The sequence below is a fragment of the Chiloscyllium plagiosum genome, unplaced genomic scaffold (genome assembly GCF_037043375.1).
Source record: "Chiloscyllium plagiosum isolate Xiang-an unplaced genomic scaffold, Cpla_swu_hap1 HiC_scaffold_32, whole genome shotgun sequence".
Classification (NCBI taxonomy): domain Eukaryota; kingdom Metazoa; phylum Chordata; class Chondrichthyes; order Orectolobiformes; family Hemiscylliidae; genus Chiloscyllium; species Chiloscyllium plagiosum.
The window spans coordinates 34,855,810-34,881,561 of record NW_028270170.1 but is presented as its reverse complement, the minus strand read 5'-3'; the positions used below and the strand labels follow the sequence as shown (position 1 = coordinate 34,881,561).

Below are 25,752 nucleotides of genomic sequence, written 5' to 3'. Positions count from 1 at the left end.
CTGGTTGGGAGCTGGTCAATGGTGAGGCTGAGTGGTCAGGTTGGTCAGGATTGAAAATGGATGGTGAGGGTTAGTCAAGTTTGCAAGAGTCATCAGAGTGATTGGGTCGGATCAGGTCTGGGGATGGATTTTGGGGAGCTTCGGTGGTCTGTATTTGAGGCAAGTTAGTGTCACTGATCAGGGTGTGGGTCAGTTGTATAGTTACTCAGGAGTTAGATTAGGAGCTGGATATTACATGCCCCTGCCACTTCTGTTTTCAGTGGATGTGGGCAAGGCCATGTAATATAGGCTGGCACTCCACATTCCCATCTATGAGGAGAAAGTAAGGACTGCAGATGCTGGAGATCAGAGTCGAGAGTGTGGTGCTGGAAAAGCACAACAGGTCAGGCAGTATCCGAGGAGCAGGAGAATTGACATTTTGGGCAAGAACCCTTAATCAAGAAGATGAAAAGTTCTTGCCCGAAACGTTGATGCTCCTGCTCCTTGGATGCTGCCTGACCTGCTGTGCTTTTCCAGCACCACACTATCAAGTTACTTTCCCATAATGCAAAGGGTGGGTGGATACCAAAATTGGTAACCTGCGCACCGTACATAAATAAATACTGAAGGACCAACTGAGCTTATGAAAAACATAATTGACTCTACTATTATGCCAGCCAAGTCATAAAGCAGTTGGCATGATTTTAAAAAAAAGCATGAGTGGGATTTCTACTTTCTAAAAAAAAGTTTAAGATGCCAGGAAAGAAAGGCGCACTAGTTTGGGTTGAGTGTGCCCTTTGCTCATTAGGATCACTCCCCCAAGAAGATGGTGACACTCTCGTTCCTGCCTGGATGTATTTTAAAAAGTCACCATCTTTCCTGTGCTGCCAAAAGAATCCTGCCCAACGTCCCCAAAATTGGCTCATTCAGAGATCCGTCAGATCCACCTTCAAGGTCCCCCCCTCCCCAAGTTAGGTGATGTCAGCTCACCACAGAAACGGGTTGAAACCAAAACTTTGACTGGTTTCGAGAAGGTGATTGATATAGTTAAGAGAGTCATAAAGCTGTACAGCATGGAAACAGACCCTTTGTCCCAACTCGTCCTTGATGACCAGATATCCCAACCTAATCTAGTCCCATTTGCCAGCACTTGGCCCATATCCCTCCAAACCCTTCCTATTCTTATACCCATCCAGCCTCAACCACTTCCTCTGGCAGCCCATTCCACACACACGTACCACCCTCTGTGTGAAAAAGTTGCCTCTTAAGTCCCTTTTATATCTTTCCCCTCTCACCCTAAACCTATGCCCTCCAGTTCTGGACTCCATCACCCCTGGGAAAAAACCTTGTCTATTTATCATATCCATGCGCCTCATGATTTTATAAACCTCTGTAAGGTCACCTCTCAGCCTCTGACGCTCCAGAGAAAACAACACCAGCCTATTCAACCTCTCCCTTTAACTCAAATCCTCCAATCCTGGCAACATCCTTGTAAATCTGTTCTGACCCTTTCAAGTTTCACAATATCTTTCTGATAGGAAGGAGACCAGATATGCACACAATATTCCAAAAGTGGCCTAACCAATGTCCTGTACAGCCACAACCTGACCTCTCAATGTACTCCTGTACTCAATGCTCTGACCAATAAAGGAAAGCATACCAAACACCTTCTTCACTATCCTATCTATCTGCAACTCTACTTTCAAGGAACTATGAACCTGCACTCCAAGGTCTCTTTGTTCAGCAGCACTCCTAAGGACCTTACCATTAAGTGTATAAGTCCTGCACTGATTTGCTTTTCCAAAATGCAGCACCTCATGTTTATCTAAATTAAACTTCATCTGACACTTCTCAGCCCATTGGCCCATCTGATCAAGTTCTCGTTGTACTCTGAGGTAACCTTCTTTGCTCCCCGTCATACCTCCAATTGTGGTGTCATCTGCAAACCTCTTAGGTCTATAGGGATCAAAGGGCATGTGGAGCAAGCAGGAAGAGGGCACTGAGTTGGATGATCAGCCCTTATCATATTGAATGACAAACCAGGCTTAAAGGGCTGAATGGCCTACTTTTTTTCCTATTATTTCTCTGTTTGTCATAAACTTTCTTTCAGGGATGTGGACAAGCAATTCCTTCCTTAGGAATTGTCTGTCTAACATTTTGCAGGTAACTATCCAGCTCCCAGAGAGAATAACCAGGAACAGATCAGTAACAAATCAGAAACAAAATTCAAAATGAATGTTTGATCATGCTAGAGCTCTATGTTGAGGTATACAAGTTGAGTCAGACCAGTATGCTGCATTCACAAGTTTTAATGTTTCTTCAGAACTGCCTAGAGTCCCCGCTTCAACTCAAATCCTTTTCTCAAACAGTCCAGAAGAACAGGAAAATCCCTTTCAGAAATTCAAACTTCCTGAGCAATAGCCACAGAGGCAACATATCAGGAAGTCTGTAGGATGGCATTGACATCTATGGCCATACATCCAGTCTGTGATGACCCAGAGACTAGAAGATCTTGGCTGATATATTTTATACTCATTATCGTGAGCAGAAGTGTTCAATATTCCATTGATATTAAAGGGATTTAGGTAGGTGACAAATTTTGCTCAAGTTGACTTAGAGTTACACTGTTCTTGCGGACTGTAATATCAGAGGCTACAAACTCCACAATTTGCAGAATCAACTGAGTGAGCTGTTGAACTTACCCTCCGTGTCGAATGGTATTATGTTGCAGTGATTTCCATTACTTGACCAAGGACAGAGAAACACTGCTCCACCTTCTATTATGTTTTCTTGTGTAGTATTTGCCTTGGGGGCACCAATCAGCACACCTGGACTGCAAACAAACAGGAAAATCTTTAAATTATTTTTCTCTGTTGTAATACTTTACTCTTTCAGTTTGTTTGTATCTTACCTCTGAACTAAAAACTTTTTTATTACATTTACTTCTAGTATATCAATTGTGGACAGAATTACTTTGTACACAGAAATTTAGCTGAAACTTTTCTGCATTCAATTATAAATATCTTGGAGGTACTATAGCTGAGATGTGCAAATATGAGATTGTACACTATCATACATGTTCAGTTACGTTAATCTGACATAGAGATTAGATTAATTACAGTGTGGAAACAGGCCCTTCGGCCCAACAAGTCCACACTGAAGCACACCCACCTAGACCCATTCCCCTACACTTAACAATACGGGCAATTTAAAATGGCCAATTCACCTAACCTGCACATTTTTGGACTATGGGAGGAAACCGGAGCACCCGGAGGAAACCCACACAGACACGGGGAGAATGTGCAAACTCCACACAGTCAATCGCTTGAGGCGGGAATTGAACCTGGGTCTCTGGCGCTGTGAGGCAGCAGTAACAAACCCAGTGACGGAAGTTTGAAATTGAATCAACTTTCCATAATGATCTGATGCACCAAACAAGCAGTTCTGTAGAGCTCCAAAGACTTATGTATTGGGAGCAGGAATAGGCCACTCAGACCCTAACTTGTTTTGCCACTTGATATGATCATAGCTGATTTAATGGAGGGCTCCCCTCTATATTCCCATCTACCCACCATACCCTTTTACTCTCCTGTCAATCAAAAATGATTATCTCAAATTTAAGAAGATCCAGTGGCTCTATCTCCATTGTTTATCTGGGGAACAGAATTCCACAGACTATCAACCCCAAGTAAAGAAAAGCCCTTATTTCCATTTTAAATGGGAAACCCTTAATTTTTAAACTGTAAGTGCTCTAACTGTCTGAATCACAGATTAGTGGGTAAAATAGCCTTCTCATTCAGAGGTGGGTATCTTTCTGCACACCTTAAAATAACTTGATGAGATCTACCCTTATAGCTGATTGGTTAGACTGCAGGAGCATTACAAGTATCTCAGCCCACACTAGAGAATTATGGTAATATAAGGCAAAACATTCTGGATTTAGGGAAGTGTAATGTGTTCTTATGTCGAACAATGTATTGCATGAACAGAAACTCTCAAAAGAATTCACTATGGTGAAGGGTTATTGTGCATTTCAGAAATCTAACTGAGGAAATCAAACTGATATGTGACACTACCAAATTATTTGACAACAATGTATTTCCAAATTATTAACCCATAATTAACAACACCATATACAAAATGACAAGGAAGTCTGATACAGATTTTAACATCAACACATTTCAACTTGAACTTGATTATTTTTTCCCAAATTCTTCTTCCACTGCACGGGAATGATATCCCTCATTTTCTTTCTTCATGTCAACATTATTCATTCCTTCCTCTTTCTCCCCAGTATCTGTGTTCAAACTCTTTGAATGTAATCTACTTTTCCACCAAAGCTATTGAGCTGTCTTTCATACCATATTTTAGCCCATCTCCTAGCTTTGGTCTTGCAATCACTCACATCATGTTTCTCTGTTTCAGGGTTCTAGCAGTGCATTAAGCTTGCAAGTAAATTCGCCTACATTTATTTGAAACTGTTGTAAGTGCAGAGATCCAAAGGCAAACACATAACTTCTCAGCTGAGCACTGAATCCTTTGATTTATGACATACAAAATGCAGGGTAAAGAGTCATAATCTATTTGTAGTCCTCAGTTGAAGAATAGAAATATAAACCACTCAAGCAACTGTATTGCATTTTTTCACCTCATTACAATGTGCTAACTTGTATAAAGTACAAATACAAGTGGTTTCCTATTGGAAAAGATACTGTAGCCAAGAAAATAAATCAGGTCTTCAGCAGACGCAATTTTGTCTGATAGCAAAATTCACAACTGATCTTGGAGGCACCTGTTGGGGAGAGGTCACAGCACAGAAATAGATAAGTCAATAGTTTTACGTGTAGCCTTGCTGTAAATCTACAATAGTGACTAGAGTGGGTTTGTTCTTAATTGTATGTTTTAATTAGGATCTGTCTCTTGATTTAATTAGGATCTGTCTCTTGATTTAATTATAAGCCAGAAGTATTAAGTTAGCCTGGAACAGTGTTTTGCAGAGCAATAAGATGGCGCTATTTTGTGGGTCTGTAGATTGGAAGAAGCAAAATAGCTTTTAGTAGAGTGATGTGCTCTTCTTGTTGGTTGTGGAAGTTTTGAGAGAGAGTTGAAGGGTTACTGAGGATTATATCTGCAATAAATGTCATTGGTTGTGAATCCTGTCATTTCAAATGGATCAGTTGGAGCTACAGTTAGAGGCAATGAGGAATTTACAAGAGTTAGGGAATGTGATGGATAGCAGCTATAGGAAGGGAAATAAAGCCACAATTACAGTCAGGTAGATGGGTTAGCTCCAAGAAAGGTAGGACAGGTAGATGGGTAGTACAGGAGTCTGCTGTAGCTATCCCCATTTCAAACAAGTGTGCTGTTTTGGAAAATGTAGGGGGTAATGGACTCTCAAAGGAATGTAGCATGAACAGACAAGTTTCTGATACTGAGACTGGCTCTAAAGTAATGAGGGGTACATCAGGTTCCAAGCGATCAATTGTGTTAGGGGACTCTCTAGTCAGGGGCACAGACAGACGTTTCTGTGGCCAGCAGTGAAAAACAGAATGGTGTGTTGCTTCCCTGGTGCCAGGATCAAAGATGTCTCAGAGAGGATGCAGAATGTTCTCAAGGGGAAGAGGGCTCAGCAGGAGGTCATTGTACACATTGGTGCCAATGACATAGGAAGGGAAAAGGATGAGGTTTTGAAGGGAGAATATGGAAAGTTAGGTAGGAATTTAAAAAGGAGGTCCTTGAGGGCAGTAATATCTGGATTGCTCCCGGTGTTATGAGCTAGCGAGGGTAGGAATAGGAGGATAGAGCAGATGAATGTATGACTGAACAGCTGGTGTATGAGAGAACAATTCACATTTTTGGGGTAGAAGTGACGTGCATAGTAAGGATGGATTGCACCTGAATTGGAAGGAGACTAAAATACTGGCAGGGAGATTTGCTAGACAGTGTTGAGAAGATTTGTAGCTCAACTATGCATTTGTAGCTCCAAGCATGGTATTCCAACTGGAACTCTATCAACAGATACATTGACTCGGATCCCATTTACCACCCCATGAGAAAAAGAATAGGAAATGGCGTCACTGTAGGAAATGATGTCACCACAGGAAATGACATCATCACCAACCCTAGGAAACTTAAACATATAAATAGAAAGTGGGCTACATCACCAGTGCTTCGTTCGGAGGCTCACTGAAGATGTTACCTAGTATGGTGACGAAACATCTGAAAATGCACCTTCCAGCTTTGCAAGCAAACCTACATCTAGAGATTTACTAGTGCTGCTCAGGAGGATTTAATTTAATAAAGTGAGGGGTTGGGACCCAGGGAGAAAGTGAGGAAAGAGATCAATCTGAGGCTGGTACAGTTAAGAAAAGAAGTGAGTCAAACAGGACAGGCAGGATCAAAGCAGAGAACAAGGTAGGACTGATAAATTAAACTGCATTTATTTCAATGCAAGATATCTAACAGGGAAGGCAGATGAACTCAGGGCATGGTTAGGGACATGGGACTGGGATATAATAGCAATTACAGAAATGTAGCTCAGGGCTGGACAGGACAGGCAACTTAATGTTCCAGGATAAAAATGCTATAGGAAGGATAGAAAGGAAGGCAAGAGAGGAGGGAGAGTGGTGTTTTTGATAAGGGATAGCATTACAGCTGTGCTAAGGGAGGATATTCCCAGAAATACATCCACAGAAGTTATTTGCATGGAACTGAGAAACAAGAAAGGGATGATCACCTTATTGGGATTGTATTATAGATCCCGGAATAGTCAGAGGGAAATTGAGAAACAAATTTGGAATGAGATTTCAGTTATCTGTAAGAATAATAGGGTGGTTGTGGTAGGGGACTTTAACTTTCCAAACATAGACTGGGACTGCCATAGTGTTCAGGGTTTAGATGGAGAGGAATTTGTTAAGTGTGTACAAGACAATTTTCTGATTCAGTATGTGGATGTACCTACTAGAAAAGCTGCAAAACATGACCTACTCTTGGGAAATAAAGCAGGGCAGGTGACTGAGGTGTCAGTTGGGGAGCACTTTGGGGCCAGCGACCATAATTCTATTAGTTTTCAAATAGTGATGGAAAGGGATAGACCAGATCTAACAGTTGAAGTTCTAAATTGGAGAAAGGCTAATCTTGATGGTATTAGGCAAGAACTTTCAAAAGCTGATTGGGTGCAGAAGTTTGCAGATAAAGGGACGACTGGAAAATGAGAAGCCTTCAGAAATGAGATAATGAGAGTCCAGAGAAAGTACCTTCCTGCTGGGGTGAATTTCCTGAAGAAGGGCTCATACCCAAAACGTCGATTCTCCTGCTCCTTGGATGCTACCTGACCTGCTGCGCTTTTCCAGCAACACATTTTCAGGGGTGAAAGGAAAGGCTGTTAAGTGTCAGAAATAGTGGATGACTAAAGAAATTGAGGGTTTGGTTAAGAAAAAGAAGGAAGCATATGTCAGGTATAGGCAGGAAAGATTGAGTGAATCCTTAGTGTATAAAGGCAATAGGAGTATACTTAAGAGGGAAATCAGGAAGGAAAAAAAGGGGACATGAGATGGCTTTGGCAAATAGAGTTAAGGAGAATCCAAAGGGTTTTTACAAATATATTTAGGACAAAAGCGTAACTAGGGAGCTAATACAGCCCCTCAAAGATCAGCAAGGTGGCCTTTGTGTGAAGCTGCAGGGGACGGGGGAGATACTAAACGAGTATTTTGCATCAGTGTTTACTGTGGAGAAGGACATGGAAGATATAGAATGTGGGGAAATAGATGGTGACATCTTGAAAAATGTCCATATTACAGAGGGAAATGATGGATGTCTTGAAACACATAAAGGTGGATAAATCCCCTGGACCTGATCAGGTGTACCCTAGAACTCTATGAGAAGCTAGGGAAGTGATTACTGGGCCCCTTGCTAAGAATATTTGTATCAATCAATAGTCACAGGTGAGGTGCCAGAAGACTGGAGGTTGGCTAATGAGGTATTTAAGATAGGTGGTAAGGACAAGCCAGGGAACTATAGACCGGTGAGCCTGACGTCGGTGGTGGGCAAGTTGCTGGAGAGAATCCTGAGAGACAGGATTTACAAGTATTTGGAAAGGCAAGGATTGATTAGGGTTAGTCAACATGGCTTTGTGTGTGGGAAGTCCTGTCTCATGAACTTGATTGAGTTTTTTTGAAAAATTAATGAAGAGGATTGATGAGGGCAGAGCATTGGACCTGATCTATATGGACTTCAGTAAGGTGTTCGACAAGGTTCCCATGGGAGATTGGTTAGCAAGCTTAGGTCTGGTGGGATGTAGGGAGAACTAGCCATTTGGATACAGAACTGGCTGAAAGGTAGAAGACAGAAGGTGGTGGAGGAGGGTTGTTTTTCAGACTGGAGGCCTGTGTCCAGTGGAGTACCACAAGGATTGGTGCTGGGTCCACTACTTTTCATCATTTATGTAAATGATTTGGATATAAACATAGGAGGTATAGTTAGTAAGTTTGCAGATGGCACCAAAATTGGAGATGTAGTGGGACTGTTTTCCCTGGAGCGTCGAAGGTTACCTTAAATTACAGCGGGATCTTGATCAGATGAGCCAATGGGCTAATGGGTGGCAGATGGAGTTTAATTTAGATATATGCGAGGTGCTGCATTTTGGGAAAGCAAATCTTAGTAGGACTTTGTTAGAAATCACACAACACCAGGTTATAGTCCAACAGGTTTAGTTGGAAGCACACTAGCTTTTGTAGCGACGCTCCTTCATCAGGTGATCAGGCTGGGACTGTATTCCCTGTAGCTTCAAAGGCTGAGGGGTGACCTTATTGAGGTTTATAAAATCATGAGGGGCATGGATAGGATAAATAGACAAAGTTTTTTCCCTGGGGTGGGGGAGTTCAGGAGTAGAGGGCATAGGTTTAGGGTGAGAGGAGAAAATTATAAAAGGGGCCTTAGAGGCAATGGAGGAGGCTGATACAAGTGAGACATTTAAAAGGCATTTGGATGGGTATATGGGTATATGAATAGGAAGGGATGAATAGGAGGGATATGGGCCAGGTGCTGGCAAATGGAACTAGATTAGGTTGGGATATCTGGTAGGAATGGACAAGTTGGAATGAAGGGTCTGTTTCATGCTGTATACCTCTCTGACTATATGACTCTAATCTAGCCAATATTTGTTATTAGTTTCTATTTACCTTTGAGATGGTTGTTGTGAGTTACTAGAGGAGAAGGCAAAGCCCCAAATAAAAGACTTCGTTAATACATATACACAAAAATATGTGGAAATTGCAAAGACAATGGGATAACTGGAGGCAATTAGTTACTGGTTATCATTTCCATTGCCCTTGGCCTTATTTACAAACCTCTTGTTTCCTTCTCATTCAGGGAGACCTAGCCATAAGAAAAACATTTCATTTTTATATAGTGCTTTTCAAATATTACAAAAGTTCCAAGTGCACCTCACAGGAATATTATAAATGAAGAGTATGACAGGGTGTCACATATGGGGATTTTAGATCAAAAAGCTTGGCTTTAAACAGCTTTTTTGTGAAGAAAGTGAGGTAGAGGGGCAACAGGTGTCGGGAGAAATTCCAGGATTTGAGGCTGAGATATCTGTCAGTACAATGACCAACGGTGAAGTACTTAATGCTGGGGATGCACAAAAAGCCAAAGTTAGAGTGTGGGCGTATGGGTTTGTTTGGCTGGAAGAGATTGTAAAAGTAGGGAAGCGTGAGGCTTGGAAACAAGGATGAGAATTTGTAATCGAGATATCGCTTTCCAGTCAGTCAGTGTAGGTCAGAGAGCACGGGGGGAATGGGGGAAAGGCATCGGCTGTGAATTAAGCTGTGGACAGTGGAGGATCAGGTATGGGAAATGGCAAGGCTGCAGAAGGGCTTGAATTGTGGAGAATGAAGTAGCAGATGGAATACAATAAGGGAGAATGTGATGTAATGCACTTTGATAGGAAGATTAGAGGCATAGATTCTTTTCTAAATGCGGAAAGGCTTTAGAGGTCAGAAGCACAAAGGGTCTTAATTGAGGATTCTCTTAAGGTAAACATGTAGATTCAGTTGGTAGTTAGAATGGCAAATTCAATGTCAGCATTCATTTCAAGAGAGTTAAAAGAGCAGAGATGTACTGCTGAGGCTGTATATGGCTCTGGTCAGGCCACAATTGGGATGTTGTGAGCAGTTTTGGGCTCTGTATCTAAGGAAGGATATGTTGGCATTGGTCAGGGTCCACAGGCGTTTTACAAGAATGAACCTGGGGATGAAAGGCTTGTCATATGAGGAGCGGTTGAGGACATTGAGTCTATCCTTGATGGAGTTTAGAAGAATGAGAGGAGATCTGATTGAAACTTATGGAATACTAAGAGGCCTGGATAGAGTGAGTGTAGAGAAGATGTTTCCACCAGGAGGAAAGACCTGAGGCCACAGCTTTAGAGTGAAGGGGCAAGTTCTTTAGAACTGAGAAGAGGAGAAGCTTTCTCAGCCAAAATGTGGTGAATCTGTGGAACACATTGCCACAGAAGGCAGTGGAGGAGGTTGAGTCTTTGAGTGATTGAAAACAGAAATAGATAGTTTCTTGATTAGTGAGGAGATCAAAAGTTATGGGGAGAAGGCAGGAGAATGGGGTTGAGAAACATCTAGGCCATAAACATATGGCAAAGCAGGCTTGATAGATCAAATGGTCTAATTCCGCTCATATATCTTATGGTTTGGGCGACCATCATTTCAATCTCTGACCTCAAATGTACTATGGAAGCAGGAAGAGAAGCCATTGTAAATGATTTTCCAGCTATGGTTGAACCTATGAGAATGGAACAACGTGAGAGCAGTCCCACCCAGCTGAATGTTATCAGAGACATACTTAAGGAGGATGGTGTTATACTGTGTCAAATACTGTAGACAACTTAATAAGATCAAGGAAGGAAAGTTCATCTTTCTCACTGTCACATAGGGTTCTTTTCTCAATGTTGATAGAATTCAATCCTGTACTGTGGTAGGTACAACAATCTGTTTGGAGGGATTCAAACGGAAGTTTTGGGAAAGCTGGGAATAGATTTGGAAGATAATGGAATTTCAAGATCTTAGATTGGAGATGGGACAGGACTTTGAAATGTCAAAGAGTCAGTGGTTGGGGTTTTTGAGAGGGTGATGCCAACACATTAAAGGATAAATATCTGAAGAGAGTTTCTATTGGCTCAGCTGAGGTTCAGGGAAGCTGGGTGATTGGCGGTTCAGTGGGAATAGGACCAAGGGATCAGGAGGTTAGTCTCTGTTGATGATGAAACAATCAAGGCAGATGTATGAACAAAATAATTTCAAGGAGTGCATGAGGGGGCACTGCAGAGAGACTAGAGGCAGACAGAGTTTGTCCAGGGTAGCAGGGTATTAGTAAGGGAAACACAGCCAGATTATTGGAAGGGAGACACTCAACATCGTGGTATCAAAGGGCTCCGTCAGCTCCTCGCACTTGTTATTGGAGATGAGGAAGAAAGGACAGGGGAGATTAGTCTGAGAAGACTTTTTGCAATAGGGAAAGAATTCCTATGGTTTCCTGTGCAATCCACCATGTTCTGGAAATGATATGTTGGTTTGGCAGCTGAGTGCAGGAGCTAATAATATTTTATCTGGACCAACCAGAGGTCTGGATCGTAGCTTGTTTATTCAGTTGTCTCTACATTCTCTCTGAGTCTGTATTCCTTGGATTTAAGGAAGGTCAAGGCAGTACAAGGAGGATGGTGAGAGAATTATGGCTTTATTGAGGACTGGGACATTGAAGATGGAGGTGAGGCTGTTGAACAGCTATAGAAATGTTCTGGTGAATGGAGGACCAAGGGATACACACTTTGGAATTTTGAAAGTGCAGTTGTAACTAAATGGGGGGACAGTTTATTTTCCCAGGAATGGGTACAGAAGGAGATAGGGTTTAGGCACAAAAAGGGGATCTGAATGTTGAATGATACAGAAAATGGTCATAGATGGCCTTACCTGCAAATGAAACAATGGAACTAGCAAGGCCATATGAAGAAACAAGTTCAAAAGGGGCCCATGATTACTGCTAAGAGGGTTTTCATGGAGTCAGAGATTTAGGGAGGACAAGGCTTGATTGTATAAGTTAAGGATAAGAACAATCAAATGCAACATATTCATTATTTGAGCACATATAAAGAAGCAATTTTGTCTTTGGAACAGTGAGTAGGGTGGGGAGTTATTCACTTGCAATGTTTCTCCGTGAGTAAATGGAAACTGAGTAAAGATTGACTTTTAGTTCCCTTTTTCACCAGCTGGCTTTCCAAAGTTTAACAATAAGAGGACAGTGAATTCAGAGAAGAGAACAAGATAAATGATGCGGTGTTTGAAACCAATCCACTTCTAAATGTTTACATGGCTGTCCTTCAACCTATAACTATGGTATTTCTTTCCATAACTTTAAGGCTCTCTGTCCTAAAAAAATGAGCTTTCTTCATACATCGATGTCCATTCCTTCTAGATCCTTCAATAACTGGAAACAGTCTATTTCTGCCTAATCTCTCCAAAGAATTAACTTCTATTTATATGGCATTTTCACCACTTCAGGACTTTCTGATGTAATTGCTAGTTGTGAAACATTTTCTGAACTGCCATCAATGTTGTGCTGTAGAAAGATGCAGCAGCAAGCTCCCACACACAGCAATGAGAAAAATGCCTGGATGACCAGATTGTTAACCATTGCCTTGGGCACTGAGTATCACTTGCCAATGTTCTCCTCAAGTAGTGCCATGGGATACTTTCTACCTGCCTGAGAAAACCAACAGTGCTCAGTTTAACATCCCATCTGACACACAACATTTCTGTCAGTGCCCAATTCCCTCAGTACTGCAATGGAATATCAGCATAAATTGCCATCCTTGTGGTAAAGTACCATCTTCACTTGAAATGGAGTGTGTTACTTAAAAATAAAAACTCTATCCCCCACAACTCCAATTTGTTGCTATATATTATCCTCATCAATCCTTCTTCAGTGTTATCTGAATCTCTTGCTCTTAAGACGCCTCCCCATCTTTATTGCCTCACGCATTTTTTCTCTTCCTCTCAATGCCTGAGAATTTGAGTACAAGTAATTTAGTTCATTGACACTTCTGAAGATTCTATTGAATATCTGCTACTCAAAACTTTCACTTTCTGAAGAAACTAGACAAGTTATAGAGTCATAGAGTCATAAAGCATGGAAACAGACTCTTCAGTCCAAACAGTCCATGCTGACCATGTCCCCAAATTAAACTAATTCCACCTGCCTGTGCTTGGTTCAAGCTTCTCCAAACCTTTCCTATTCATGTTCTTATCAAAACGTCTTTTAAATATTGTAACTGTACCAGATGCCACCCACTTTCTCTGGCAATTCATTCCACGCATGAACCACTCAGTGTAAAAATATTGTCTCTCATGTCCTTTTTAAATCTTTCTCGTCTCACCTTAAAAAATACCTCCCAGTTTATAAGGTTGCCCCTCAACTTCCTACACTCCAATGAAAAATGCCCAGTCTTTCCAGTCTATTTTTATATCTCAAAGATATCTTCAGCGGCAACATCCTGGTAAGTCTTTTCTGAACCCTCTCCAGTTTAATATAATATCCTTCCTAGAACCGGACACAGTATTCCAGAAGAGGCCTCACCAACATCCTGTACAACCTGAACATGGCGTCCCAACTCCTATACTCAAAGGTCTAAGCAATGAAGGCAAGTGTGCTAAACACCTTTTTAACCACATTGTTTATCTGTGCTGCAAATTTCAAAGACTTACTTGAACTCCCTAGGTCTTTCTGTTCTACCATTCCACCCAGAGCCCTACCATTAATTGTATAAGTGTTGACCTTATTTGTTTTACCAAAATGAAATAGTTCACATTTATCTAAACCCCATCTGCCATTCCTCAGCCCATTGACCCAATACATCAATATTTCTTTGTAACCTTAGATAACCTTCTTCACTGTCCACTAAACCACCAAATTTGGTGTGATCTGCAAACTTACTAACTATGTCTCCTATATTCTCATTCAAATCATTTATATAAATGACAAACAAAAGTGAACCCAGTACCAGTCCCTGAAGCATACCGTTGGTCACAGGCCTCCAGTCCAAAGAACAGCATTCCACCACCACCCTCTGTCTCCTACTATTTAGCCAATTTTGTATCCATTTGGCAGCTCACCCTGAATCTCATGTGATCTAACTTTATTAGTTAGTCTACCATGTGGAGCTTTGTCAAAGGCTTTACTAAAGTCCAAGTAAACAGCGTCTACTACTCTGCCCTCATCAATCCTTTTGGTTGTTGCATTAAAAAACTCAATGCAGTTTGCATAAAACCATGCTGACCTTATCTAATCATAGAAATTCCTATCCCTACTGTGTGGAACAGGCCATTTGGCCCAACAAGTCCACACAGACACTCAGAAGGCTATCCCACCCAGACCTATTCCCCTACCCTATTATTTTACATGGTGGCTCAGCTTTTAGACCTGCTGCCTCACAGCGCCAGGGACCTTAGATCAATTCTAGCCTTGGGCAACTTTCTGTGTTGGAGTTTGCAAATTCTCCCCATGTCTGTTTGGGTTTCCTCTGGGTGCTCAGGTTTCCTCCCACAGTTCAAAGATGTGCAGATTAGATGAATTGGCCAGACTAAATTGCCGATAGTGTTTAGAAATGTGTAGGTTAGGTGCATTAGTCAGGGGGGTTTAAACTAATGTGGCAGGGGGATGGAAACCAAAATTAGGTTAGTGGAGATAGTAACTAAAGCCTGTAAGGAACTAGATAATGAAGTCAGCGTGACTTAGGGGAAGAATAGGCAGGGAACAGATGATGAATGCAAAGGGACATGTGGTTTGAGATGGATTTGTTTTCATGTGAGAAGTGTAGTAGGTAAGGCAGATGAACTTAGGGCTTGGATTAGTACCTGGGAGAATAATGTTGTCGCTATTACTGAGACTTAGTTGAGGGAAGGGCAAAATTGGCAACGAAATATCACAGGATATAGATGCTTCCGGTGGGTTAGAGAGGGAGGTAAAATGGGTGGAGGAGTTGCATTATTGGTCAGAGAGGATATCACAGTTGTGCTGAAGGAAGATACTATTGAGGACTCGAGCAGTGAGGCAATATGGGCACAGCTCAGAAATAGGAAGGGTGTTGGGAGATTTTAATGTTCCCAACATTGACTGGGGTTCACTTAGTGTTAGAGGTCTAGATGGGGCAAAATTTGTAAGTAGCATCCAGTAGGGTTTTCTAGAACAGTATGTAAATAGACCAACTCAGGAAGGGGTCATTCTGGACCTGGTGTTGGGGAATGAGCCCGGCCAGGTGGTTGAAGTTTCAGTAGGGGATTACTTTGGGAATAACGATCACAGTTCCGTAAGTTTTAGAACACTCATGTACAAAGACGAGAGTGGTCCTAAAGTAATAGTTCTAACTTGGGGGCAGGCCAACCAAAGCAGAATTCAGCAGAAGCTGGAGAATGTGGATTGTGAGGAGCTGTTTGAAGGAAAATCCACATTTGATCTATGGGAGGCTTTTAAAGAGGGCTGATTAGAGTGCAAGATAGATATGTCCCTGTGAAAATGAGGGAGAGAAATGGCAATGTTAGGGAACCATGGATGACAGGTGAAATTGTGAGACTAGCTAAGAGGGAAAAGGAAGCATACATAAGGTATAGGCAACTGAAAACAGATGAAACTTTGGAAGAATATCGGGAAAGTAGGACCAACATGAAATGAGGAATTAAGAGGGCTAAAAGGGGTCATGAAATATCTTTAGCAAATGGCGTTAAGAACAAAGAACAAAGGACAAAGAAAGTTTACAGCCCAAGAACAGGTCCTTTGGCCTCCAAGCCTGAGCAGATCCAAATGTACTGTCTAAACCTGTCGGTCAATTCCCTCTGCTCCTCACCTACTCATGCACCTGTCCAGATGCATCTTAAATGAATCTACCATGCCTGCCTCTACCATCTCTGCTGGTAACGCGTTCCAAACGCCCACCACTCTCTGTGTGAAGTATTTGCCGCGTGTATCCCCCTTAAACTTTCCACCTCTCACGTTGAAAGCATGACCTCTCATTATTGAATCCTTCACCCTGGGAAAGAGCTTGTCTCTATCCACCCTGTCTCTACCCTGATTTTGTAAACCTCAATCAGGTCCCCCCCCATCTCCTTTTTTCTAGTGAAAATAAACCTAACCTACTAAAGGAAAATTCCAAAGTCTTTTATTCGTATATAAGGAGCAAGAGGGTAGCTAGAGAAAGGGTTGGCCACTCAAGGACAAAGGAGGAAAGTTATGCATGGCGTCAGAGAAACTGGATGAGATTCTTAATAAGTACTTTGCATCAGTATTCACCAAGAAGTGGGACATCATCGATGCTGAGGTTAGGGATAGATTTTAATTACTCCAGGTCAAGTCGGCATAAGGAGGGAGAAAGTATTGGATATTCGAAGAGACATTAAGATGGACAAGTCCCCAGGTCCGGATGGGATTCATCCCAGGTTACTGAGGGAAGCAAGAGAGGAAATCGCTGGGGCCTTAACAGATATCCTTGAACATGGGTGAGGTCCTGGAGGACTGGAGAATTGCTAATGTTGTCCCCTTGTTTAAAAAGGGTAGCAGGGATAATCCAGGTAATTATAGACCAGTGAGCCTGATGTCAGTGATAGGGAAGCTGCTGGAGAAGATACTGAGGGATATGATCTATTCACATTTGGAAGAAAATGGGCTTATCAGTGATAGGCAGCATGGTTTGTGCAGGGAAGTTCCCGTCATACCAACTTAATAGAATTCTTTGAGGTGGTGACAAAGTTGATTGATGAGAGTAGGGCTGTAAATGTCATATACATGGACTTCAGTAAAGCATTCAATAAGGTTCCCATGGTAGGCAGATGGAGGAAGTGAAGTCACATGCGGTCCAGGGTGTACTAACTAGATGGATAGAGAACTGGCTGGTCAGTAGGATACAGAGAGTAGTAGTCGAAGGGTGTTTCTCAAAATGGAGAACTGTGACCATTGGTGTTCCACAGGGATCTGTGTTGGGACTACTGTTGTTTGTGACATACATAAATGGTCTGGAGGAATGTATAGGTGGTCTGATTAGCAAGTTTGCAAGTGACACTAAGATTGGTGGAGTAGCAGATAGTGAAGGGGACTGTCGGAGAATGCAGCAGAATATAGACAGATTGGAGAGTTGAGCAGAGAAATGGCAGATGGAGTTCAATTGGAGAAAATGAGCGGTGATGCATTTTGGAAGATCCAATTCAAGAGCGAACTATACGGTAAATGGAAAGCCCTGGGGAAAATTGATTTAGAGAGAGGTCTGGGTGTTCAGGTCCATTATATCCTGAAGGTGGCATCGCAGATTGATAGAGTGGTCAAGAAGACATACGGCATGCTTTCCTTCATCGGACGGGCTATTGAGTAGAAGAGTAGGCAGGTCATGTTACAGTTGTATAGGATTTTGGTTTGGCCCTATTTGGAATACTGTGTACAGTTCTGGTTGCCACATTACCAAAAGGATGTGGATGTTTTGGAGAGGGTGGAGAGGAGGTTCACCAGGATGTTGCCTGGTATGGAGGGTGCTAGATATGAAGAAAGGTTGAGTGGATTAGGATTATTTTCATTAGAAAGGTGGAGGTTGAGGGGGGAACCTGATTGAGGTCTACAAAATCATGAGAAATATAGACAGGGTGGATAGCAAGAAGCTTTTTCTGAGAGTGGGGCACTGAATTACTAAGGGTTCATGAGTTCAAGGTGAGATGGGAAAAGTTTAGGGGAGATATGCATGAAAAGTTCTTTACTCAGAGTGTGGTGGGTGCGTAGAACGCGTTGCCAATGGAGGTGGTAGAGGTGGGCATGATAGCATCATTTAAGATGTACCTAGACAGATACACGAATGGGCAGGGAGCAAATGGATACAGATCATTAGAAAATAGTTGACAGGTTTAGGTAGAGGATCTGGATCAGTGCAAGCTTGGAGGGCCAAAGGGCCTGTTCCTGTGCCGCCATTTTCTTTGTTCTTTCGTTCTTTGAAATGTCAAGTAATAGGGCAAGAGAATGGATCTGGGTGGGATACTCTTTGGAGGGTTGGTGTGGACTTGTTGGGCCAAATGGCCTGTTTCCACACTGTAGGGAATCCATTAATTTCCATGAATCCGTGCCTCTCCAAATGTTTGTAAACTCAGAATTACCTCCAATGACTTACCCACCGCCAATATGGTAGTGATGCTGTTGTGATGTCTGGTTGCAATTTCATTTTATAAAAATAATTTTTAAAAATAAGTTGGTGGCAGACTGAGATTTATCCTTAATTGCCATGAAAAGTTGGTAAGTGGGTTTGCTTCTGTTTGAAGCAGAAAGTGAGGTCTGCAGTTGCTGGAGATCAGAGCTGAAAATGTGTTGCTGGAAAAGCGCAGCAGGTCAGGCAGCATCCAGGGAACAGGAGAATCGACGTTTCGGGCATAAGCCCTTCTTCAGGAATAAGGAAAGTTTGTCCAGCAGGCTAAGATAAAAGGTAGGGAGGAGGGACTTGGGGGAGGGGCGTCGGAAATGTGATAAGTGGAAAGAGGTCAAGGTGAGGGTGATAGGTCAGACTGGCGTGGGGGCGGAGAGGTCGGGAAGAAGATGGAAGGTTAGGAAGGCGGTGCTGAATTCGATGGATTTGACTGAGACAGGGTTGGGGGAGGGGAAATGAGGAAACTGGTGAAATCCGAGTTCATCCCTTGTGGTTGGAGGGTTCCTAGGCGGAAGATGAGGCGTTCTTCCTCCAACCGTCGTTTTGTTGTGGTCTGACGATGGGGGAGTCCAAGGACCTGCATATCCTTGGTGGAGTGGGAGGGGGAATTGAAATGTTGAGCCACCGGGTGGTTGGGTTGGTTGGTCTGGGTGTCCCAGAGGTGTTCTCTGAAACGCTCCGCAAGTAGCCAGCCTGTCTCCCCAATATAGAGGAGGCCACATCGGGTGCAGAGGATGCAATAGATAATGTGTGTGGAGGTGCAGGTGAATCTGTGGCGGATATGGAAGTTTCCTTTGGGGCCTTGGAGGGAGGTGAGGGGGGAGGTGTAGGCGCAAGTCTTGCACCTCCTGCGGTTGCAGGGGAAAGTGCCGGGAGTGGAGGTTGGGTTGGTGGGGGGTGTGGATCTGACGAGGGAGTCACGGAGGGAGTGGTCTTTACGGAATGCTGATAGGGGAGGGGAGGGAAATATATCCTTGGTGGTGGGGTCCGTTTGGAGGTGGCGGAAATGACGGCGGATGATGCGCTGTACATGGAGATTGGTGGGGTGGTAGGTGAGGACCAGTGGGGTTCTGTCCTGGTGGCGGTTGGAGGGGCGGGGTTCAAGGGCGGAGGAGCGGGAAGTGGAAGAGATGCGGTGGAGGGCATCGTCGACCACGTCGGGGGGGAAATTGCGGTCCTTGAAGAAGGAGGCCATCTGGGTTGTGCGTTTTTGGAACTGGTCCTCCTGGGAGAAGATGCGGCGGAGTTGAAGGAATTGGCAGAATGGGATGGCGTTTTTACAGGGGGCAGGATGGGAGGAGGTGTAATCCAGGTAGCTGTGGGAGTCGGTCGGTTTGTAGTAGATGTCCGTGTTGATTCGGTCATCTGAGATAGAAATAGAAAGGTCGAGGAAGGGGAGGGAGGAATCTGAGACTGTCCAGGTGAATTTGAGGTCGGGTTGGAAGGTGTCCAGGTGAATTTGAGGTCGGGGTGGAAGGTGTCCAGGTGAATTTGAGGTCGGGGTGGAAGGTGTCCCTGTCCCTGTACACCTCCATCCCCCATCACGAAGGACTCAAAGCCCTCCACTTCTTTCTATCCCGCCGTACCGACCAGTACCCTTCCACTGACACCCTCCTTCGAATGACTGAACTGGTCCTCACCCTGAACAACTTCTTTTTCCAATCCTCCCACTTCCTCCAAACGAAAGGAGTAGCCATGGGCACCCGCATGGGCCCCAGCTATGCCTGCCTCTTCGTAGGATATGTGGAACAATCCTTCTTCAGCAACTACACTGTCCTCACCCCCCACCTTTTCCTCCGCTACATCGATGACTGTATCGGCGCCGCCTCGTGCTCCCACGAGGAGGTTGAACTTCATCAACACCTTCCACCCCGACCTCAAATTCAGCTGGACAGTCTCAGATTCCTCCCTCCCCTTCCTCGACCTTTTTATTTCTATCTCAGGCGACCGACTCAACACGGACATCTACTACAAACCGACCGACTCCCACAGCTACCTGGACTACACCTCCTCCCATCCTGCCCCCTGTAAAAACGCCATCCCATTCTCGCAATTCCTTCGACTCCGCCGCATCTGCTGCCAGGAGGACTAGTTCCAAAAACGCACAACCCAGATGGCCTCCTTCTTCAAGGACCGCAATTTCCCCCCCGACGTGGTCGACGATGCCCTCCACCGCATCTCTTCCACTTCCCGCTCCTCCGCCCTTGAACCCCGCCCCTCCAATCGCCACCAGGACAGAAACCCACTGGTCCTCACCTACCACCCCACCAATCTCCATGTACAGCGCATCATCCGCCGTCATTTCCGCCACCTCCAAATGGACCCCACCACCAAGGATATATTTCCCTCCCCTCCCCTATCAGCATTCCGTAAAGACCACTCCCTCCGTGACTCCCTCGTCAGATCCACACCCCCCACCAACCCAACCTCCACTCCCGGCACCTTCCCCTGCAACCGCAGGAGGTGCAAGACTTGCGCCCACACCTCCGCCCTCACCTCCCTCCAAGGCCCCAAAGGAAACTTCCATATCCGCCACAGATTCACCTGCACCTCCACACACATTATCTATTGCATCCTCTGCACCCGATGTGGCCTCCTCTATATTGGGGAGACAGGCCGGCTACTTGCGGAGCGTTTCAGAGAACACCTCTGGGACACCCGGACCAACCAACCCAACCACCCGGTGGCTCAACATTTCAATTCCCCCTCCCACTCCACCAAGGATATGCAGGTCCTTGGACTCCCCCATCATCAGACCACAACAAAACGACGGTTGGAGGAAGAACGCCTCATCTTCCGCCTAGGAACCCTCCAACCACAAGGGATGAACTCGGATTTCACCAGTTTCCTCATTTCCCCTCCCCCACCCTGTCTCAGTCAAATCCATCAAATTCAGCACCGCCTTCCTAACCTTCCATCTTCTTCCCGACCTCTCCGCCCCCCACGCCAGTCTGACCTATCACCCTCACCTTGACCTCTTTCCACCTATCACATTTCCGACGCCCCTCCCCCAAGTCCCTCCTCCCTACCTTTTATCTTAGCCTGCTGGACAAACTTTCCTCATTCCTGAAGAAGGGCTTATGCCCGAAACGTCGATTCTCCTGTTCCCTGGATGCTGCCTGACCTGCTGCGCTTTTCCAGCAACACATTTTCAGCTCTGTTTCAAGCAACTGAGTGAATTTCTAGACAACTTCAGAGGTCAGTTAAGAGTTAATTACATTGATGTGGAACTGGAATCACATTGGAGTCATACTCGGCAGCAACAGTAGGTTTGACTTTCCTGACACTCACTCTGGGTTTTACAACTCACTGGCAGTTTCACAGACACTTTTACTCAGTGCAGGTTCTGATTTTGAGACTTTCTTCAGTCATTTATTTTTGGATTTGAACCTTCCTTGGACTTTTCATCCAATTCTCTGATTATGAGGATCGTGGCACAAATCCATGAGACTCCCATAACCAATGAAGTATATGGCTTCAGCCTCCATCTCTCTGCCTATTTTCCATTCGGACAAAGTGTAATACACACTCCAATCCTAACTTGCTGTCTCTAGCCCATTTCATGAGTAACATCAACAGGTTTTGCTTTTCTGAATTCAAATGGCTGCTTGACCCCCAACTCCACTATCAGTGATTGATCATTATTACTGTACAAGATAGTAATGGACAAGAATGGTCAAATGATACATTGAAATCTATTCATCCAGAAATGATTGAAAGATCCCTTGTTAATCGCACTTTGGATAATTGTGTGGGATAAAACGGGTTATAGTGAATTAGCAAATTTTTTCACATCTTTCTTCATTTTATCCCATTTGGATATAAATATGAAAGAGGCCGCTGCTTCCTCCCCATTCATCAGACAAAATCCAAATTATCGCCTTTATTCAACAAGAATTTGCTGGCCTCTTTTAAATTGGTGGCATATTCAGTTATTGGAATTTAATTTGGAATACCTCTATACTGTGTGTTTCTTCAATGCAAATTGGATTTAATGGGATTGAAGAATTTCGACTGTTACTTGTAGAACATGAACTTTCCTTATTTGTACTGACTCTAAGGTGATTCTGGCCCAATTAGTTTAAATTATGTGGTTATTGCATGGGGATGGAACTATCACGTAATATCAGAACCCTCTGTATTTGCCATTTCCATAACTTGTGTTGCACAGCAGCAAAATACAATTTTGACACCTTTTTACCACCTGAACTATTTACGATGTTCCATTCAGCCACTAAGTTTCTACTCCCTAGAATTTTATCTGCAAATGACTTCATAGAGGTGTTAGTCCTAGTGCTAGACCATTAATCCAGAGGACCAGGTAATGTTCTAGGTACCTACGTTCAAATTGCATCATGGCAGATGAAGTACTTTGAATTCAATAAAAATCTGGATGTACGAGTTTAATGCTGACCATGTAATCACTGTCGATTGTTGGAAGTTCCTTTTGAGAAGGAAATCAATTGTCCTTATCTGATCTGGTCTACACCAAATTGGAGGTGTAGTGGACAGCAAAGAAGGTTACCTCAGATTACAACAGGATATTGACCAGATGGGCTAATGGGCTGAGAAGTGGCAGATGGAGTTTAATTCAGATAAATGTGAGGTGCTGCATTTTGGGCAAACACATCTTAGCAGGACTTATACACTTAATGGTAAGGTCCTAGGGAGTGTTGCTGAACAAAGAGACCTTGGAGTGCAGGTTCATAGCTCCTTGAAAGTGGAGTCGCAGGTAGGTAGGATAGTGAAGAAGGCATTTGGTATGCTTTCTTTTATTGGTCAGAGTATTGAGTACAGGAGTTGGGAGGTCATGTTGCGGCTGTACAGGACATTGGTTAGGCCACTGTTGGAATATTGCACGCAATTCTGGTCTCCTTCCTATCGGAAAGATGTTGTGAAACTTGAAAGGGTTCAGGAAAGATTTACAAGGATGTTGCCAGGGTTGGAGGATTTGAGCTATAGGGAGAGGCTTAACAGGCTGGGGCTATTTTCCCTGGACCGTCGGAGGCTGAGGGGTGACCTTATAGAGATTTACAAAATTATGAGGGGGGTGGATAGGATAAATAGACAAAGTCTTTTCTCTGGGGTCAGGGAGTCCAGAACTAGAGGGCATAGGTTTAGGGTGAGAGGGGAAAGATATAAAAGAGACCTAAGGGGCAACTTTTTCACACAGAGGGTAGTTGGTGTATGGAATGAGCTGCCAGAAGAAGTTGTGGAGTCTGGTACAATTGCAACATTTAAAAGGCATTTGGATAGGTATATGAATAGGAAGGGTTTGGGACCGGGTGCTGGCAGGTGGGACTAGATTGGGTTGGGATATCTGGTTGGCATGGACGGGTTGGACCGAAAGGTCTGTCTCCATTCTGTACATCTCTATGACTCTATGACTCCACACCCACAACAATGTAGTTGATTCTTAACTACTGCCTTCTGGGCAATTAGGGTTTGGCAAGAAATGCTGTCCTAGCCAGCAGCACTCACATCCCAAGAATGAATATAAAATACTTTGCTGCAATTCACTCCCTTTAAAAGCTTTCTGAAAACATTGACACTCTTTCTATGTATCTGGTCTTAATCACACACTCCGACTGTCAGGTCCAGTGCTCTTGCCCCTAAGGTATAGGATTCTAGACCAGTGCTATGTTTTTCAGAACAATAAGACTCTGATGTTGTTTTCACCTGACATGCTCTTGCCTCAATCATCATCCATGCACAGGGAAACAGGCAGCTTTTCTAGGAGGTCTGCATGTGACTGAGGGATTCTCTTTCCCCCTTTTTGCAAAAGCAACCACTTGCTGGCGAAGATTTCTTTATCCAGATATTCAGAGCCTTGCTGACTCCTGTCTTTTTGGACATTAACTCAGGCTCTGTGTGCAGCACTTTGCTAAGTCTTGAACAATGAACAGAATATCAACTGGTAAAATGTAAAAGCTGTAGGCAAGTACTTACTTCCCACCATCTGGCAAGTAGAACTCGACAGAAAATCCAAAATAGCTTCCTTCAGGCCCCGAATAAATGATTGGGTTTTCTGCATCAAAATTGAATGCATGAAGGTGCAATAGTCCAAGCAGATAAACGGACAAAATTTCCATTAAATAGCAAGCATGCATTTTCCAGACCTTTGCGTCCAAATCAAACACAGCTAAAGAAAAATAGAAGTTGACTAAGTGTTTGATCATGTCACTCCCTCAGCTAGGAAAGGAAATTACGTCTGTTACTTCTCCAGTTTTTATGATCATTGTGGTTAAACATGATCCTTGTGATAACATATATCAACACATGCAGTGACTTGCTCTTTGCAAAAGAAAATTGCATGATCTGGGTTGTAAAGAAGACTTATTTCAGCTGCACTGTCTCTCTCTCTCTCTCTCTCGAAAGCTCTTACCAACTGAATGAGCAGATGCATTACATGTAAGAAGGCAATAGGTCAGTAAGAAATGTGAAATACAATTAGAATGACAGTCAGACACTGAACAAAATAATGACCTGGTGGAATTCCTGATTCTTTTATCCAGCGAGGAAATTAGGTTCTATGTTGAAATGTTGCACCTCCTTTTATTTCTCATTGAATTTATTCCAAAGGTGTGCTAAATGTCACTTCTCTCAGATCACTGCTGAGGATTATATCTGACTTTATGCTGTTCCAAAGAGATTTAAGCTTGAGACAGAGAATTAACCAAGGTTTGGCAGTCTCAGGCATGGATTCGAAGAGATAATAACAATAATTGCCGTGAGAGGTGGAAGATCAGATTGTTGTAGTATAAAGAGAAAATTGTTAACAGATATGTTTCAAAATTTAAAAATAGTTCTTTCACAGGTTGTGAGCACCAGTCCTATGCCAGCATTTTCTGTCCATTGCCAGAACTCACTTTGAGAAGGTAGTCGTGAACTGCAGCAGTCGGTGTAATGTAGGTACAGCCAGAGTGGTCTTAGGAGGGACGTTTGGTATTTTGACCTACTGGCAATGAACAATTGGCAATACAGGTTCAAGTCAGAATGGGGTATGGTTTGGAGGTACTTGCATTCCCATGTATCTGCTGCCCTACATCTAGTGGTTGTTTTGAAGTTGAAGCCATGTACTATATTTTTAACAAGGTGTTCCGCACTGAGAGCTTACAAGTAGCTATGTATCTGTTGAGATGGCAGTCCCAGAGTATACTGGAAAAGTGAAAATATGTAATATTTGGCTGTGAAATGGATACCTGAGTTTTGGTTGTTGTTTTGACAACAACTCGAATTTAACCAATCAGTTTAAATTATACCCCAGGATACTAAAAGCCAATTGAGTTTGAATTTATTGTTTTGCCTACATTGAACTGTGAGAAACAAAGCTCACTCACTTCAATAATTTCAGTCCGAGACACGATCTGAAGCAATCAGTATGTTTATTATTCGCTTGCACACAGAGTTTAGCAAGTACATATCTTATATAGGATTCACTACTCCAAATCCGGTGCCCATTACTATTGTTTATCTCTTGCCTTATCCGGTCTTGTGCATAACAAAGTACAAGTTTTACTCGGCCATTTCACCCCATCCCGCTG

General features: G+C 43.4%; 1 protein-coding gene across 1 annotated transcript in view; it reads right to left on the bottom strand.

Annotated features, from left to right (window-relative positions):
* The window catches only part of LOC122539982 (integrin alpha-8-like), a 151,409-nt gene extending 127,004 nt beyond the window's left edge, over positions 1 to 24,405 (bottom strand). Inside the window, exons 1-2 of the mRNA XM_087977898.1 lie at positions 24,158 to 24,405; positions 2,682 to 2,812 (exon numbers count right to left, since the gene is read on the bottom strand). Of these exons, the coding sequence (XP_087834024.1) occupies positions 2,682 to 2,812; positions 24,158 to 24,387 (361 nt within the window). The 5' untranslated portion in view covers positions 24,388 to 24,405. The remainder of the gene's footprint in view (positions 1 to 2,681; positions 2,813 to 24,157) is intronic.
* Positions 24,406 to 25,752: the final 1,347 nt, after the last annotated feature.